Source organism: Coptis chinensis, chromosome 7 (assembly GCF_015680905.1).
Source record: "Coptis chinensis isolate HL-2020 chromosome 7, ASM1568090v1, whole genome shotgun sequence".
Classification (NCBI taxonomy): Eukaryota; Viridiplantae; Streptophyta; class Magnoliopsida; order Ranunculales; family Ranunculaceae; genus Coptis; species Coptis chinensis.
This window is the reverse complement of record NC_141462.1, coordinates 19,338,087-19,358,562: the sequence shown is the minus strand read 5'-3', so window position 1 is coordinate 19,358,562 and position 20,476 is coordinate 19,338,087. Positions and strand designations below refer to the sequence as shown.

Here is a 20,476-nt window from a genome sequence, read left to right as displayed (position 1 = left end):
AGATAGCATCCTTCCATCTCCCATTCCTGCAAAAGCTGACATGCTAATTAAGTAATAAACACTGGCGGTTCCAACAACTCCTCTCCGTTCCATATCCCCGACCGCTTCAACAAGCTTCATTCACTTTCCCCTCTCCCAAAAAGGCTCTCACTAGAACTGCACGGTTTAAATAGAATGATGTAAAATAAAAATTCTCATAAACTTTTTTTTTTACACCATAACATCAATCTGTTCCTAATTAGACTCGCTTTGTAATTTTGACTTTTTCAACTATATTGGGACATTTTTGCCCATGCTTTTTTTCTTGGAAAAAGCCCCGTGGACCTGCAATAGTCTTTCTCCTATCTAAAACACTCAACAACCTCTCTCCTATCACCACCAATTTTGATGGGTTTAGGACTGTAAACCACACGATTAAGTCGAGATCCAAGATTTACAAATGAACGATGCAGATCGTTTAAGGGTTTTAATATTTTTTATTTATTTTGACTTTGATTTTTCAAATAATCATCACCATACAAAACCAAATGTCAACCTAAACATATCCATAGTGAACATTCATTGACTCTTTTACATCAAAAGAATCATTTCTCTGCTTTAGAGAAGGATATCCACAAAATCGGAGAACCTCCAAATGGTTCCGTTTCTACTGGTTTTCATCATGTACATAAGTTAAATTCCTAAGGCACGGGAGATGGCGATGGGATACCATGCATACGAAGCTATGGCTTTGCATAACAGAATGTAACATCTTGGACATCTTTGAAGAAAAAATCAAACAAAAAATTAGTAATAGTAGTAATATGCATCCAATTGAGTGCTTTTGGACATAACAATTTAACAAATAACTTACGTCGTGGACCAATTCGCTTCCTATCGGAGGGAGGTGGAGGGAGGCAAAGTTTTCACATGGATGCTTTCGAGAGGAAAATTGTTTCCAACTTCCTCGGAAGAGATCCGGTTCGATTTTCGTTGCTCACCAATATTGGCATATTATTTGACAATGAAGAATCACTAGCACTCTTACTATCTTTATCTCCACTATTAAGGGGATGTACAGGATATTCGATGGGATCGACATTGACTGTATTATTTTGGACATGTAGAACAAGTATTATGATGTGAGACATGGCCTTCTGGAGCATCTTCATCTGGAACACGCCAAAAAAAAAAAGCCAAATCGTTTCTAAAAACAAATACAAGGATACTAGCAATAGCAAATATCCAAAACTAATTATTGTAATAATTGGTTTGTTAAAAATTAGAAAATTTGCATCTCAGACGTGCATTACCTAATCAATAGCTTAAGATAACGGAAATAGGGAGCAATGTACATATGTATGTTACATTAGGACCAACCATTTGTGGCTATACATTCTGATGATGGTAACAACCCAACAAAAATCATCTTTTCTTATTCCGGAAAAAAAAAAAAAAGTCGAGATAGAAAGTCTAGATGTTATGATGTTATGCAGTTAACAGGTTTGTGGGTCACATTGCCATATAAGATAACTAAAGTAATGCTCGTGAAATGGTGGTCACATTTCAATCATTCTCAAAATTCGACAGTAATGATGCTATCTGGCTCAGAGTAGTGTAGAGCTATGGGTACTGATGACTTATCCAGTGATCCGTGAATCCATGATAACCTTAGACACCTTGACATAAACAAGTAATAAGTAACTAGTTAATTATGATTCGCTAAAGAAGAAAATTCCAAGACGACTGATCACATGAAAGATAGCTTATAAATGAAAATAGTTAATTATGATTCACTAGAAGAGAAAATTTTAAGATGATCAGTAGCATGAAAGCTAGCTTATACACATTGCCTTAAGTCATACCTTAAAGAGCAGACAAAGAGCAACTTAAGAAGATAATGAGAGACAAAAAGATGCACCTTTACTAACTGCGGACAAAAGCGACATGAGAACTACAACAGGAACGACAACCAGGAGAAGCATTCCAACCCTCCTTTGGTCAGCAAATTTACCGATCCATGGAAGAATTTTTTCCTTCTCTCTTGCATTAGATAAAAGCATCTTTGGCGGTTTACACGCAACAACAGGTGTATTATAGATTGGCAAAACAACACTATTATTCGGCAAATGTTGTAATGATCCATAACTCGAAGGACGCTGATCCAATGACCCTCCAGTCATTGCTCATCAAAACGCACACAAGGTTTCTCTTTCATTTCCCCTTTTCCTCCAAAATCAAAACTCAATCACAACAACACCCTTTAACTATTCAAAAATTAAACTAAACCGCCCCTTAAATCACATCACAAACTAAAACCCACTTCTCAATTTCAATCCAACTCAATCTTAACAACTTACTTCAATCCCACTAACTCTTTTGATTGAAGTGTATCTCCCCTCGATTCCAACCAATGCAGAAAGGAGATCATCGATCATTAAGAGCTCCTACACAGCAAGTAAAATTTCATTCTGAATGTCCAAAATCGTAGTACAATCGACATTATGAAAATGAGGATTAACAACTTACTTGAACAGAAGCATTGTAACATCCAATGGGACTTTCCGAACCAGGACTGTTATAATAAATGGAAATGTATAAGTACATAAATTTTTTTTACATAATATTATGAGATGATAAAATGAGTTAAATCAGTATACTGAATGTCTCATTTCGAATAGCCTTTATAGTGTGTGTGTGTGTGTTGAGAAGAAGGTTTTATTTCCTGAAACAAATTCTTGTGAGCATCCAGATGATTTTATTATTATTATTATTTTCTTTATGCAAGATAAAATTCAAACCTGGTGAAAATGACCAGTGAGAAATGGTCGTTCTATGTTCCATCGAGGAGTTGAAGGGCACGAAGCAGAATTTTCCATGTGCAAATAAAGATGCTGAACAACAGTAAATTCGATATAAAACTCAGTACTGCCACCGTGTTAAAAAAACATAAATAAATGGTAATTACGCTAAATTAAATCTTTGCAGTACACTCAACAACATTCGAAAGAGAGAAAGTGAGGGAAAGCTCTTAACCACTACAGGTCGGCAGAACGGAAAGATGGTACATTTGTCTAAGATGAAGAAATTGAGATGAACAAACTGCTTCCTTTAGTTCAATTTCATCGAAATTTGGGGAAGATGAACGAAAATGAGGTGGAGTTCGAATAGATCGATAAAAAAAACACGGAGAAAAGATCAGGCAAAGTTAGGAGGGTAGGGTTTCTCTTTGTTGTGTTCTTGAGTTGAAGTTGAGAAGAAATCCAATTCTTTGCAAACAATTCCGAGTTTACGCCTCATCTTGTTGCACATGCCTATCACGTGTGTTATTATCTCACTCCTCCTTGCCATCACTATGTTTTCTAAATATTTCTAAAAATAAATAAATTAATTATTTGATTTACTGTGACGGCAAAACCCAAATAGTGACGCTATTATGGCGTCACAAATTTTCTGATGTCTATTTGGCGTCACAAAATAGAAAAAGCCCCTATCACAAAAAAACTGTTATGGTGTAGTGTATTACCTACGGTCAATAATCGTGGGTGAATCAGCAAGGATTCATAACCGTGGCAAAAGATACCGGGCATCCGTGGGCAAAAGTCCATTTTCTTGTAGTGTAAGAGTCGTAGAACTGTAGAAGTTGTGGGGAGAGACCGAGAGAATAGTGGGAATCCAATTTGAATGAGTTTCGTACTGTGTATTTTTTTTTTCGCGTATTTGACTATTTGGCATAAAGTCATAAACTACGGTAGAAAGTGGAAAATTTATATACCACTGTTTATGTTTAAGGTAGTGGGGATGTGGAGTACTCTCATGCTGAAAAAAAAAACTAACCGTGGTATATGGCCCAACTTATCCCACGATTTTCATGTAACTGTGGCATTTACTAGTAAACCAATGACCAAAGAAATTTCCGCCGTGGTATATATGTATTTTCCACGGTTTTTGGAAGAACCGTGGTATAAACGTTCTTATTGACCGTGGTATATGTGTCATTCTGTAGTAGTGAATGTGATATTTGATTTAGCCCAATATGTTGTTGCCTCTTTATCTCTTGCTTCTAGCTATTTGTTTAACTTGCAACATATCTTCCTAAGTAGATTTTCATGTCCCTACTTCTTCCCCATGTGTCTCCTGTGTCTCTGATCTGTGAAGGCCATGAAACCTATTGGAAGAATTCACCTTGTTCCAGGCTCATTCTAGCTCTAGCGTCAGCGAAGGGCTCACCCCCTCTGCTGCCTCTCTCTTTGATAGGCATGGACCCAGATAGGGTCACTCTCCTTGCCCCATGTGTCTTTGCGTCTCTAGTCCGCGGATGGCTTATCCCGCCCCGCGGGCTCGATCATGCCATGACCTGCTGGAACAACTCATCTTGTTCCAGGCTCCCTCCAGCTCTAGTGTCAACGAAGGGCTCATCCCCTCCGCTGCTTCTCCCTCTGATGGGCATAGAAGCCCGATAGGCCACTCTCATTGCCCCATGTGTCTCTTATATATCTGATCCGCGGAGGGCTCATCCCGCTCTGCGGGCTCGATCATGCCACGACTTACTGGAACAACTCATCTTGTTCCAGTCTCCCTCCAGCTCTAGTATCAGTGAAGGGCTCATCCCCTCCGCTGCTTCTCTCTCTGATAGGCGTAGAAGCCCGATGGGGTCACTCTCATTGCCTCATGTGTCTCTTGCATTTCTGATCCGTGGAGGGCTCACCCCACTCCGTGGGCCTAATTATGCCATGACCTGTTGGAACAACTCATCTTGTTCCAGGCTCCTTCCGACTCCAGCTCAAGCGTCAGCAAAGGGCTCATCCCCTTTGCTGCTTTTCTCTCTGATGGGCGTAGAAGCCCGATGGTGTCATTCTCCTTGCCCCATGTGTCTCTTGCATCTCTGATCCGCGAAGAGCTTATCCCACTCCACGGGCTCTATCATGCCATGACCTGCTGGAACAACTAACTCATCTTGTTCCAATTTCCCTCCAGCTCTAGCATCAGCAAAAGGCTCATCCCCTCCGCTGCTTCTCTCTCTGATGGGCATAGAAGCCCGATGGGGTCACTCTCATTGCCCCATGTGTCTCTTGCTTCTCTAATCTGCAGAGGGCTCATCCCACTCCGCGGGCTCGATCATGTCATGGCCTATTGAAACAACTCATCTTGTTCCAGGTTCACTCCAACTCTAGCGTCAATGAAGGGCTCATCCCCTCCACTACTCTCTCTCTGATGAGCGTAAAAAGCCCGATAGGGTCACTCTCCTTGCCCCATGTGTCTCTTGCATCTCTAATCCTCTATCCGCATTACTATTTAGACATCACACATAGCAAACAAATTTCGTTTCACAAAAGTGTTGTAGTCTTATATTTACAAACAGCTCTAATCCTTAGCTCTGGACTTTCCTTACATTGCTTGGTAATTTCATTACATTCAATTGCAAAAAAAATTCAACATTCTTACATTCCAAGGCTTCTCTATTAGTTTTCCCTCCATTGTTCGCAGCTTATAAGTACTAGACCCTTCTATATCCACCACGGTGTATGGCCCTTCCCAGTTCAGACCCAACTTCCCATCCTTTTCACTCTTTGTACTTGGAGTCACTTGACGGAGCACCAAGTCTCCCATCTTGAATTGGCCATCTTGAATTGCCGCGGCCTAACCCGCTTGTTATATTGCCTTTGTAACCGCCTATGGTACTCTTCTAACTGGATGCGTGTTGAGTCTCTTTTCTCTTCTGCTAGATTCAAATCGCCTGCCAAGATACGCCATTCGCATGGTGACTGCCACCATCTCTGATGGAATTACGGCCTCGACGCTGTAGGCCAAGGCAAACGGTGTCTCCTTGGTGGTGGTTTGAGGTGTAGTTCGATAAGCCCAAATAACATGGTTCAACTCATCTGCCCACGCGCCCTTCTTATCTTCCAACTTTTTCTTAAGGTTGTTCATTATCGTTTTGTTGGAAGATTCGGCCTGTCCATTGCCCTCAGGGTTGTAAGGGGCCAAGAACCCCTGTTTCACTTTATACGCCTGCAGGAACTTAGTCACCTTTGCTCCTATGAACTATGTCCCATTGTCAGCAATGATGGCATACGGCAGCCCAAACCGGCAGATGATGTTCTCCCATAAAAACTTAATCACCTATGGCTCCTTCACCTGTTGCAAAGGTACGGCCTCTATCCATTTAGTGAAGTAGTCCATGGCTGCCAGCATATATCTCCTTTTGCTGCTAGCCATGGGCAATGGTCCTACGATATCCATCGCCCACATAGAAAAAGGCCATGGACTCGAGACATTATGCAGGGGTTCCGCGAGGGTGAATATCAGCTATGAAAATCTCTGACATTTGTCACACTTCTTAGCGAATTCCACAGCATCCTTTTTCATGTGGGGCCAGAAGTAGCCCTGTGTCATCAGTCGGTGTGCCGTAGTCCTCCTGGCAGAGTGGCTCCCACAATCCCCCTCATGCAATTCTGTCAGCACCTCCAAGGCTAACTGCGGTCATAGACATTTCAACAATGGTCCATTAAAGTTCTTTCGATACAACTCTCCTTCCAACAGAATATATCTCTGAGAGGCATGTTCCCACCTTCTTCTTTCTTTCTTGTCCATCACCTCCTTTCCCTCCAAGAAATACTTAATGGGGTTCATCCATCCCCCTTCTTCTTCAGTAATCTGACACACCTCTATCAATTCCTCTGTGCTTGGCCTCTCCAACCTTTCTACCCGTATTGTTCTCTCCTCTGACCCAGGCATGGCTGTAGCCATGTAATGCCGCGAGCGTCAAAGCGTCTATTCTCACTATTCTCGCGCAATGTACAAAACCGGAGCTTCGCAAACTTGTTGGCTCTTTGGTGCACTACCTGTAAGTACTTTGCCATTCGCGGACATCAAGCCGCAAACCCACCATTTGCTTGACATACCACTAGGTTCGAGTCGGAATACACGGTCAATTCTTTCACTCCCAAGTCCCCAGCCATCCTCAATCCCGCTATAACTGCCTCGTACTCTGCTTTGTTACTAGATGCTGCAAATCCCAGTTTCATGGTCAGTTATATTTTGTTATTGTCAAGCGTAACCAACACAACCCCTATGCCATTGCATGCGTCCGTGGCAGATCCATCTGCGAATACTCTCCACCCATTCCTCTTATCCCAAGGGTCTAGTAGATTGGGCTCTACATCCTTATCTGATTCCATGACCATCTCCTCTCCCCACGTAGGATCCTCGGCAGGGAACTCTGCCAGAAATAATGCTACTGCATGCGCCTTCTCCGCTGTTCTTATCTGATATTGTATCTCATACGAGCTAAGCATCACTGTCCATTTCAACATTCTGCCCGACTTCTCTGTCCTTAATGCTTGTCTGAGAGGTAGGTTTGTCAACACCACCACCGAGTGTGACTCAAAGTAAGGTTTCAGTTTCAGGGCTAAGAAGATTAAAGCAAGGGCATACTTCTCCATTCTGCTGTACCGCGTCTCGGCATCCAACAATATGTTGATTTGAAAATACACCGGCTTCTCCACTCAATTGACTAGCCAGACAAGAACTTAATTAACTGCATACTCGGTGGCCCCCAAATACAGGTATAACTTCTCCCCCTGTTATGGTCGTGACAGCAAGGGAGTCTTGCCCAAATACCTCTTCAACTCTTGAAATGCCTCCTCACATTCTGATGTCCACAAGAAATCAGGGGTGCTTCTCAATAACCAATACAGAGGTTTACATTTATTTGTCCGATGACTTGGAAATGAATTCAGTGTCGCGACCCTTCCAGCAAATCATTGCAACTCTATGACATTCTGTGGTGACGGCATCTCTATCAATGCTCTTATCTGTTCTAGATTAGCCTCTATTCCCCGATGAGTAACAATGTAGCCCAAGAACTTCCCTTTGGTCACTCCGAATGTGCATTTCTCTGGATTCAACTTCAAATTGTACTTCTGCAGTTTCCCGAACATTTCCCTTAATCCCTCTAAGTGTTCCACCTCAGACATGCTTTTTTCCACCATGTCATCTATGTATATTTCTATCCCTTTCCTAATCTTGCTTTCGAACATTTTCTCCCCCAACCGCTGAAAAGTGGCTCCTGCATTCTTCAATCCAAATGTGCCACCTTCTACGACAAATGTTGTCTTCTCCTGATCTGGCCCGTACATTGCGACCTGATTGTACCCCATAAATGCATCCATGAATGAAAATATTTTGAATCCTACAGTCCTATCCACCAATTCATCCACCCAGCAGCATGGGATAGCTATCCTTCGGGCACTCCACATTCACATCTATAAAGTCGACGCACATCCGGACCTTGCCATTCTTCTTTGGTACCACGACCACATTAGATAACCAATCTGTAAATTCCACTTCTCGTATTATTCCAGCTCCTTTCAACCGTGCAACCTCCTCACAAATGCCTTCCGCATATTTCAGTCTAATGCTCCGCATTCGCTGCCTCACTGGTTTGGCATCTTCCTTCATGTGTAACTGATGACACGTAAACTCTAGATCTAATCATGTAACATCTTCTATTACCCACGCAAACACATCTTTGTTTTCTGACAAGAATTGTATTAACTTACTTTTCCATTCCTCCGACAAACTGGATCTTACCGATGTGAACTTCTCTTCCTCCCCCTCCCCAATATTTACTACTTCAATCTCATCAAGCATTTTCGGCCCCTCCGCTGACTCCTCTTCCCTCTCCCCAGCGGCACACTGTAATTGATATGCTTGCCTCTTCCTAGGGTTTGAGTTCTCATCTTCTGGTCCGCGGATTAACCGTTTCACTGACCCCGATGACTGTTCTTGGCCGTAACCTGATCTTTCCGAACTTCACACATGCCCGTCGGGGTGGGAAACCGTATCACTTGGTAGTACGTCGACGGGACAGTCTTCATCTCGTGGATCCACCGTCTCCCTAAAATTGAATTGTACTGAGAAAAAGAATCTACCACCATAAACCACGCGAAAACCGTCACTGGACCCATGGTTACTGGCAATAAGAGTTCTCACATGGACTCCGTCATACTCCCATTGAACCCATATAAATTGGTTTGCGGAGGCCTCAATTGCCTAGGATCAATCCTCATTTCTTCCAAAACTCTTTTAAATAACAAATCCACTACACTACCACAATCGATCAACACCCTCTTCACCATATAATTGCCCATTGCTACTGTGATGACCAACGCGTCTTCATGGGGGAATCCACCACCCGTAGATCCGCACTGCTAAAAATAATCATGTCTCTGTCTTCCGCTGACCATACCCTTAGTCGTGGTCTGTCTGACCCATCATTGATCTGCTGGATGCTCGCGGTTCTCCTCACCTTGTCTCTATGCGCATTATGACTTAGTACCTCCCCACTAAAAAGCACATTGATAGTTCCCAATATTCGGTCATGTCGCGGCAAGCGTTCCTCATTCTGTGCATCTCTCACAAACTCCTTCATCCTCCCTTTTTCCACCAATCGCTGAACCAACCACTTCAATGCATAGCACTCATCGGTCTCATGATTTTGTATCTGATGATAGGCGCAAAAAGGTTTATCCGCCAGTTCTATTGGCGTGTTCCGCAGCCTTTCATATCCTTGCAGGTTCTTAATCAATGGCAATATTTTGCTCAGGGGTCTATTCATCGGTGTCACTTCTATCTCGCGGTATGGCTTCCTTTCTCTGTTCTCCCTTCGGATCCCATCCCAATTTCTTTCTGCCCTTGGGGGGTATCCGCGATACCCATTACTTTCCTTTTCGGACGTCTCCGCCCTTCGGTGTTCCTTGTCCTTCTCTAATAATAACACTGTTTTTCCTGATCTCTTAGACTCCTTCTGTACTGAGTCTTCATACCTGATATATTTTTCTACCTGCGGATATAACTCATGCAAGGTTACAATCTCATTCTTCGCCACAGATTGGTGTACTCCAGTTCCTGGCCGCAACCCCCTTTCAAATGCGATCACCACGGTTCTCTCATCCAGATTTTCAACTTTCAATGTCTCGGCTTTGAACCGGCACAAATACTCCCTCACTGACTCCGTGGACCTTTGTCGGACATTGAACAATGCCGCGATATCCACCACTCGCTTCTTCTAGTGTATGAAATGACCTATAAACGCCTGTTCCAACTCTTGGAAATTACTTATGCTTCTCGCTGGCAACCAGTAATACCAGTCAGATGCCCCTCCCTTCAGGCTAGTTGGGAACATCATGCACCGTAGTCCATCATACCGAGCCTCTTGCCAAAGTGGCATCTGTTGCCGAAAATGGTAAATGTGGTCGGCCGAATCTCCTTTGCCATCGTATCTCTCGAACCTAGGTTGGTTAAAATGCTTCAGCACCTCTGAGGCCCAAATGCCATCCGTTAACGGGTTGAGGTTCAATCCGGCTACCACTTGGCTAGTCGCTCCCCCACAGCCCTTTGCCTACTGTCGATTCGCCTCTCTGTCGTTATCTATCATCTCCTGAACTTGTTCCATGGTCAAGCCCGCCACCGGATTTTTGACGAGGTTTAGTCCACCCTCCTCATCGTCAGATTCCTCATCTGCTTCTTCCTCTTCCTCCTCCTCTGCTTTTTCTTTTTCCCTCCTCAGTTCGTCATTCTCCTCTCTCAGTCTCCCGATCTCCTCTCGCATAAGCCGGGTCTCTTCTGTTTCCTGCTCTGCTTCTTGACCTCCCACCTCATCAATCACTGCCTCCGGTGTTGGATTGCACTCTTCGCCCTCTTGATTACGCCCTTTTTTTTTCACTTTCGGTGTCATTTCTACCTTCTACACTCTCTTCGGTTCCCACAGACGATACCAAATGTATGAACCTAAAATCTATAAGCAAGAATCGAAGAATACAAGACTCCAAACCTAGACCTCCCACTCTTCTTTTTCTTCTCTTTTTCCTTCTCTCCCTCTCTCTCTCTCTTTACTGTGCGCCTCCTCCTCTTTTTCTATCTCCATCCTCTTCTTTTTATACCCCTTCCCCTCAATATTTGGATCATCCATCTGTCCTCCCATCGGGTGGCTCCCCCTTGTGCCGTACCTATGCCACGTCCGCGGTCTAGGGTTCCGCGGCTATGTTTCCCTACTCTCCGGGTTATCTTATTATGTTGCATTCCACTCTGTGTCCCGCTGACCTGGTCTCCTTCCCATTATTGGGCCACCACAATCTTTATCTTGTTTTGAGATAATGCTTGGGATCCAAACTTCTAGAGTTCAAAGTTCTTGTTCTTTACAACGTTGAAGCCCTTTTTAAAGATCAAACTTGAACATCATTGAGAAATGGTAGTAATTTTAGTCTGGTTTTCCCATATATGTGTGAAACAAATTTTCCCAAAAACGTAAATTAGTCTGGTTTGATTACTAAAGAGAAATGAAAAGAAACTTTGTCTCAAAACTGAAAATTAGATTGCTTGAGTGATTCTATCCATATACATTTTCTATTTATACTAAACACTTAACAATGAAAACTAAACTGATTACAAAGAGAGAAATGTTTGTTACAACTGCCTAACTAACTCAAGCTGACGTGAACTATTTCTACTGTTTGACTGTTTTTCTGAACTATTGTATTCTCTTGCTTATTAGCCTCCCTCAAGCTAAAGGGAGTTTGCCTCACTTAAAGCTTGTAAATTAACTCTTGGAAATGAGAAGTGGCCAAACCTTTTGTGAATACATCTGCAACTTGATCTGATGTACAAACATATTTAATTTCAAGAAGTTTAGCAGTAACTAACTCTCTGACATAATGGTAATCAACCTCCAAATGTTTGGTCCTGGCATGAAAAATATGATTACTAGAAAGAGATATAGCATAAATATTGTCACACCATAGCAAAGGAGGATTTAATAGAGGAATTTTCATATCATTCAATAAAATGCAGAGCCAATAAATCTCAGCTGCAATATGGGCTAAACTTCTATATTCATACTCAGTGCTCGATCTAGAGACAGTTGTTTGCTTCTTAGCACTCCAAGAAATAAGATTCTAACCAAAATAGATGCAAAAGCCTGAAGTTGATCTCATATCAGTTGATCTCATATCAGTTGATCCAACTCAATCAGCATCAGAATAGGTAGTAATGGCAGTAGAACCTTTTGTGAAAAATAAGCCTTTATCAATTGTACCCTTGAGATATCTGAGAAATCTTTTTACTGCAATCATATGATTTGTAGTTGGAGCATGCATGTATTGACAAATTTGATTTACAGAAAAGGAGATATCAGGTCTAGTCCATGTAAGATATTGTAAACCACCCACAATCGATCTGTATTCAGAAGGATCAGAAAGAAGAGAACCTCTGTAAGGATCTAACTTGACAAAAGTAGAACATGGAGTTGAGCAAGGCTTTGCATAAGCCATCTTTGCTCTCTGTAGAAAATCATAAGTGTACTTAGTCTTAGAATGAAATAGACCAGTAGAATTTCTCTTAACTTCCATGCCTAAGAAAAAGTGAAGAGAACCAAGATCCTTCATGAAAAACTTGTGCTAAGTTGTTGAATGAGAGAGTTACAATATGAAGTGGAATTGCTTGTGACCAAAATATCATCAACATAGACTAGAATGTGTGTGGTAACGCTATCCTTTATTCTTATAAACAAGGAAGGATCAGCTTTGGACAAAACAAAACCAATAGAAAGAAGAGCATGCACTAGAGCTTCATACCAAGCTCTAGGAGCTTGTTTCAGACCATAAAATGATTTTTGAAGCTTGCAAACATAATTTGGCTTTTCTGCATCAACAAAACCTTTGGGTTGCACCATATATACCTCTTCTTTAAGATGCCCATGTAAGAATGCATTGGAGACATCTAATTGTTTGATACTCCAATCCTTTTGAACAGCTATAGACAATATCATTCTTATGGTAGAGGGCTTCGCCATAGGGCTGAAAGTTTTAGTGTAGTTAACACCAAGTTATTGACTAAACCCTTTTGTAACAAGCCTAGCTTTAAACTTGTCTAAGCTATCATCTGCTTTCTGCTTTAGTCTAAAAACCCACTTGTTGTCAACAAGATTTTGCATAGGATCTGGAGGTACCAAAATCCAGGTTTTGGTCTGTAATAAAGCATTATATTCATCAGTCATAGCTGACCTCCAGTTAGGATCTTTAACTGCTTGATTGAATGTTGTGGGAGTAGGTGGTAAGTTTTGTAGTGTTGAGGAAAGAGCAATAGGCAATGGATGTTTTGTGGCCATGTGAGCTTTTGGTTTTGAAATGCCATTCTTTAACCTGGCTTGTATTTTGTGAGCATTTGTAGAGAGAGAAATGTCTTGATCAGAAGTAGAAGAAGATGGTTGTTGAATTTCAAGAATGAGAGTGGATAAAGATGGAGGAGATGAATTGTAAGTAGAATGAGTAGATGAACCAGTGAACAATAAAGAAGAATGAATATGTTTTGTTTTGAGAAAAGGATGAAATGAAAGATGATTGTCAGAGTTTTGAGTAGAAGGATTAGCAAAGATTTTTTATTTATAAGGAAATTCTGATTCATTAAAGATAACATGTCTAGAGACAAACACTCTTCCAGAAAATGGCTCAAGGCACCTATATCCTTTATGATCTAAACTGTAACCAATGAAGACACAATGTTTACTTCTCATGTCTAATTTATTATGAGAATAGGGTCTAAGCCAAAGAAAGCAGCTGCACCCATAGGTTTTCAAAAAAGTATAGTCAGGGGTTTGTTTGAAAAGTTTTTCCCAAGGACTTAAGTTAAGAAGAGTTTTGGATGGTAGTTTATTGATAAGAAAAGCAGAAGTTTGAACAATTTCCAGCTAATAAGAAGTAGGAAGATGGGATTGAGCTAGAAGAGTTCTTGTCATCTCTAAAAGGTGTCTATGTTTTCTCTCAACCACACCATTCTGTTCTAGTGTGTGAGCACAACTGAATTGATGTTTAATATCAGATTGTGTTAAGAGGTTTTGAAAAATAGAACTGGAAAACTCACCACCACAATCAGACCTTACACAGTTCTAATAATTAAGATGATGTTCAATAAGAGTTTTGAACTTGACAAAGTAAGAGAAGAAATCAGATTTCATAACTAATGGAAAAACCCAACAATATCTTGTATAGTCATCCACAATGGTTACAAAGTACCTAAAACCACTTATTAAACATATTGGTGAAGGCCCCCAAAGATCAATATGCAACAGTTGCAATGGATCATATGTGGTAGAATTAGAAACAGAAAAAGGTAATTTGTGACTTTTCCCAATTGGAAATCATTACAAAAAGAAGTAGACTTGCTAGAATTTTGAACAAGAAGCAATTGTGCTTGTTGAGGACTTGATGAAGTGTTTGTGGAGAAGGATGGCCCAATCTTTGATGCCAAGTAGAGAAGGAAGCTTTATTACTGAAGAAAGATAAAGGTGATGAATGAGTGGCAGTGTTAAAGGTGAAAGGATACAGTCCATTGTTAGACTTGCCTTGAAAAAGAATCTTCTGTGTAGCATTGTCCTTAACAATAAAAGCCAGCGGAATGAAAGGTGAGTGAACAGTTATTGTCAGTGACAAACTTGTTTAAAGCATGTAGAAGAATCATTAGGACACAATGTAGAAGAACCTGTGTTTAGAATGTTCAAACCTTGACCATTGCCCACTCAAACTATCTCCTTTCCCTTATAGGAAGAATAAGATCCAATATTTGCTAAATCTGGAGTGATATGATGTGAAGCTCTTGTGTTTGCATACCAGTATGGAGAGGAATTCTGCTGAGGAGTATGTGTAGCATAATAGGCAGCATAATTGACTTGAGGAGAGAACTCTGAATTAAATTGAAAATATGAGCTATTGTTTTGAAACTCTGAGCCATAGTTATGAAAATCTAATCCATAATGCTAAAAGTCTAATCCATCATAGTAATTCTGAGAAGCAAAAGAATTGACATCTTCATAAGCATTATAATCATTGAAGTCATTAAAAGAAATGTCTTCAGTAGGGTACTATGATGAAGATGCATTGTCACTGATGCTTGCTAGCATTGCCAATTTGGCTGGAGGAATCTTGCCAGCATAAGCATGACTCATTCTATGATGACAATCTATTGCAAGATGTCCTATTTTGCCACAACATACTAGTCGATTTCCTTGATGAGCAGAAGAAACTCCACCTTGAGTGTTATAATTTCCTTGATGTGAAGAAGAAGCTTCACCTTGAAAACTAGGATTATACTGCTGAAAACCTCCTCTTGTAGGAACAAATTTCTTCCTAAGCTGACCACTATCATTAAAAGTAACTATTGTTACCTCCTCTGAAATTATTTCAACTATGATAATTGTTTTGATATCCAGAACTAGACCCTCTGTAATTACCTCTGTTAGGTTGATAACCACCTCAAAATGAACCTCTATTGTACTGAAAATTTCCATTGTTAAACCCCCTTGTTGTGTAAAAGGCACATGAGTTGTCATAAGGAGAGACATTGTTCATATCTTCAAGTGACAACTCCTCACTCAGTAAAAAACCATGTAGCTCATCAGGAGTTACAAATTGTTGCCTTGTTCTTTTAGAAGTAACAAAGGGTTTGTAATCATTTGTCAATCCTTTCAATGTATGAAATACTATATTGTGAAGATACTGAGCTATAGAGAGATTCCCTTTCTTCATATCTTGAAGCTTTCCCTTTAATTGCATAACATGAGCAGTAGTAATAGTTGCAAATCATTTTTCCAAAGTCATCCATAATTCATGAGATGAATTCATTCCAATAACATATGGTAACACTTCTAGAGACATTGTGGTATTTAGCCATATGAGTAACGTTTGGTCTCTCCGCATCCATTCAATATAACCAGGATTAATCTGATTTGTGAAATTTCCTCTAACATCTCTTAAAAACTTATCAGGACAGGTTTCTCTTCCAGTAACAATGTTTAGCATATTAGAATTACGCAAAATAGGCATAAAGACATTCTTCCGCATGATATAATTCTCTTTATCCAACTTGGAAGGAATAAGATTTCCAATATTCTGAAAGGAAAGATTCTAAAACAAACTCACTAATGAAGGTGGTTCTGCCATTGTGTGATCATAAAAATTCATTGGAATGTTGTTGAACTGATTGCCAGTAGATATATTTGATTGATGTTGACGCTGATTTTGATTCTAATTCTGAGTATGATCTGTTGATGGTGAAGATGTTCCTTGATTCGGATTCTGTGCTGATGTAGAAGGTGTAGCTGATTGAACAATTCTTGGAGCCATTTGAAGAACAAAATTCTCAATTTGAGATTGATAGTGATGAACTCAGTTAATTTGTGAATGATCGAAGATGAAAAATTGAATAAATTCGATGAATTTTGTATTGAATCAAGAATTTTGATGAATTGAATTGAAAATTTTGTTGTCAATTTGATGATCAATAATAAAATTACAAATTTAGGGTTTGGATCGATTTAGATCTCTTATGAGAGAATGTTCTAATACCATAAAGAGAAATTAAAGGAGACTTTGTCTCAAAACTGAAAATTAGATTGCTTGAGTGATTTTGTCCGTATACATTGTCTATTTATACTAAAGTTGGAAATTTGGATGTCCAAGATAAGGATAAACCATTTGAGTATAGGACTCTATCCTATCGATATTAGATGAGTATAGGACTACATCTATCGGATATTAGATGAGTATATATCCTATCGATATTAGATGAGTATAGGACTCTATCCATCCTATCGGATATTAGATGTATATCGATATTAGATGAGTATAGGACTACATCCTATCGGATATTAGATGAAATAACTTATCCTATCGATATTAATGAAATCCAATATTGAGGAGGTGGGAACCTCTATAAATACCTCTCACATATTAATGATCGAACAACAAGAAAAGCTCTCTCTCCTTTAGACCTCCAACATTTTTCTAAAGTAGAAGCCCGGTAATTTGTGGAGATTCCATAGGTGGTATCCTCCCCTAGAGAGTTCTTGGTTCTTGGTTAGAATTGAAAAAAAAAAAAGGTTGCTTTCGTGGTTGGAACTTGACTAAACAAAATTAAGAAGAAGAAGAAGTGTGTCAAGAACATCTTCTCCTAACAAAGCTTGGAACTTCAAATTGAAATTTGTGACCAACGATCTTGTTTCAAGGCTATTTTATGCATGTGGTATAACGTAATTGTATATATCATAGGAATCATGCATGAGATATCGATAAAATCCTACATTAACAATGAAAACTAAACTGATAACAGAGAGAGAAATATTTGTTACAACTGTCCCTAACTAACTCAAGCTGACATGAACTCTTTCTGTTGTTTGATTGTTTTTCTGAACTGGGCTGTATTATCTTGCTTATTAATTACTTGCTAAGTTGCTAGCCTAAAATTATGTTCAAGCAATCAAAGAGCCTTTAAATGTCATCAAATTCATTAGGAGGCCTCATTATTTAATTGTTATTGCTTTCATTGATGTTAGATTGAATATACAACTGACCTAAATAATCAGAATTTGGTTACGCTTTTGGTGAGGGGTATAAATTATAGGGTTAACTAGTATTACCCCCTAGATGAGCCATTAAATACACACAAAAAAAAAAGTCAAAGTGGGTTGACCGAAATTTTTTTGTGTGTATTTAGGGGGGAGACCCTAATTTCCCATCTAGTAGGGGGGAAATCCTAATTGGCTCATCTAGCGGGGGGAGGGGGCCTGATAGAGTACCTAGCTACCTTCCTCGTTAAGAGTTTTTTCATCAAACATTTTCAAGCTACATTAACCTTACTAAGTACTAATCCTTAAATAAAAAATAAAAAATAAAAAATAAAAAAAAAAAAATGGCTTTAGAAGAAAGTGAGGAACCAAAGATCAAAAGGCTTTAGCAAAAAAGAAAAGAAACCAAGGATCAAAAGGGAGATTCAAAGTACTACTTTTGATCAATCTATAAACGTGGTGAGTGGGCCTTAGTGAGATGGCGATTATATTATTGTCCCAAATTAATCATTGTACCAAATTTTTGAGACATCACATACATCTCGATGCAATTTTGCTACTGCAAATATGTTGGTTGCAAAATAACTTAAAAGGAAGCTAGGTTCAGAGAGGACACAAGTGAGAAATAATGATAGGATGATACTTGATGTTTAATTAATAAGTTTATCTTGAAATCACTCAATAAGCATCTCGATTATGTAGGGAATGGACAAAGTGTACCTAACTTTACATGTAATGACATGATTATGAATACAAAAACTTGTGAAAAAAGAAGAATAAAAGCAATTAAAATTTAAAAGATGAGGAATAAAGCGTTTCGGAAGGTGTTGTAGAAAAAGAAAATATTTGTTCTCTAGTTTATTCTTTTTTTTTTTTTTTCTTTTTTCTTTATTATGAGTGACAATTTCTTTTGTTCTCTTGATAAAACTGAGTGATAAATTAACTGTTGATTTTGTTTATGAGTGACAATTATTTTTTTCGACTAGTAGCTTTAAAAATCCACTGCTGAGAACTGCGCACGATACATGTATATCAATTATCAGGCGATCAAGGATCAAGGCGACTATGTGCTACTGGCAGTGTGGTTACCGTTTAACCAGAATCAGAACCGGAACAACATAAAAAATCATGGTTATAGTTCTTAAAATTAGGAACCATTTAAATATGAATACTAAAAAAACCATACCATATAGAACTGAAACCGAATGTTATTGTACTTTTAACATAAAAAATATATAAAAGCTCAAAACATTCATTTATATATTACTAAATTATATTTATTAGTGTAATATATAGTTTTCTGGTATTTAATGTTATAAATAATATAAAAATATAGCTTATAACCTTAATTATATGGTTTTACTTAACTTTATTATTGAATGACATAATTACTTATATCAATATTTAAAAACCGACTCGTTCGTGTGGTATTTTTGTGTTTTTAGTATACATTTTTAATAAGACCAATAAAAAAATGTGTGTAATTAAATAGTGAATTTCTTAATAACCGAAACTGTTGAAAATATCCTCTAGGAATTCAGTGGTTATAGATAAGGTTCCACAATTTTAAAAACTGTGAAGAACGGAACCAGAACCGGAACAACAAAATTAAATGGTTTTTAATTCTTATAACACTAAGAACCGGACCAAACCAGACCATTGACACCTCTAGATAGTGAGGTACCTTATTCACCTTTCATTGGGAACCTATGACAATGTTTCTTTCGAGAATCAAATGACATTGCGAGACTAAGCAGGACTAAAATGAAAGTCATAAATAGATTATAGATGGAGAATGGCAAGATAACATGGTTGTAACTCGTAGGAAAGATGCATTATTTAAGAGCCAATTGGATAATTCTATATATATCAATTCTGGATCAGTGATAAATGTACCAAGGTACCAAGGCAATAAAAATTTAATCAATACGACAACAAAAAGTTAAAAACAAAGATGTACTGTAGTGTTAAAGTTAGGCAAATAATAACGGGAGAACTCCCTTCCAAATAGAGCGCACTTTAATAGGGATCGTCAGTGGTATCCAAATCTTAAAAATGGTGAGTCAGCATAGGCATATAATCAAAAGACCAAAAGGGTGAAATTCTTTGTCATCTTCTCTCCATGTTTTTTTTTTTTTTTTTTTTTGCTATCTGGGTGTCCGGACCAACTTACACACACCTCGATTAATCCTAGGGCCCTAGTTGAAAATTCGACCGGATACTGCCTCCCCAGTGGCCTTGAAGGGACACTCTTCCCTCCATATTTATTACTTTTAGTAAGAGAAAACACATCAATCATCAAAACCAACACTATAACAAAACCATCAAAACCAACCAAGAAGAGAGAAGAATTTGCTATGCCTTTGATGTATCAACTAATTAACTAAATCGAAGGAATTTTTTTTGTATAATACCCATCATTGAATTATGGGACTTTGGTGTATTAGATTTTGCTAGATGAAGATGAAGAAAACAAAAGACCATTAGACTTAACCAGAGAAAAAATTGAAAAGAGAAAGAAAGAAGATGAGGAATTCATGTCATTTTGAGTTTTACGTTTATTTTATTGAATTTTATTTTGGTTTGTCAGTTGTGGTCTTGTGGACCAGTGAACAGTTTCCAACTCAAATATGATTTCTCCTCTCCAATGGCAATTTGGCTTGATCTCTCCAAGCCACGCCACAGAGAGAATGATCTCTCCTCATCATGACTCTTAAAGTAATAGCAGTTCAATGCCTCCGAACCAACATTATGACGGAAGGACCACATGATTCTTTCTTCTATGCATGGAACTCATGTGTACTACACAGTATATACACATTGGGAACTCTACTGTACTACATGATTTTTTATTCTTCTCCCCAAAACAAATGTACCTCCAATCACACATTCACACCTCTATTGATGAGGTCAGTCGGATGCACCGTGTCGGTGGTTGTTATTTATGTTAAATGCAGTTCATCATCATTTCCTTCTATAAGAATTGAAGACAATAAGATCATGGAAAAAAAAACATTTATATTATTATCATTGTAACGATCCGCCACCTACTTCCTGTCAATAATATCCCCACTTAGTCACTACATACATCCTCCAGTG

The 20,476-nt window shown here is 39.0% G+C and overlaps 1 protein-coding gene across 1 annotated transcript; it reads right to left on the bottom strand.

The window, feature by feature from the left end:
- Positions 1-5,652: 5,652 nt before the first annotated feature.
- On the bottom strand, positions 5,653-6,222 carry LOC147486462 (uncharacterized). Its single transcript, XM_086573739.1, has 2 exons — positions 6,118-6,222; positions 5,653-5,991 (listed from the first exon to the last, which is right to left on the bottom strand). Exons 1-2 carry the CDS (start codon positions 6,220-6,222, stop codon positions 5,653-5,655), a joined length of 444 nt encoding a protein of 147 aa, XP_086429865.1.
- Positions 6,223-20,476: the final 14,254 nt, after the last annotated feature.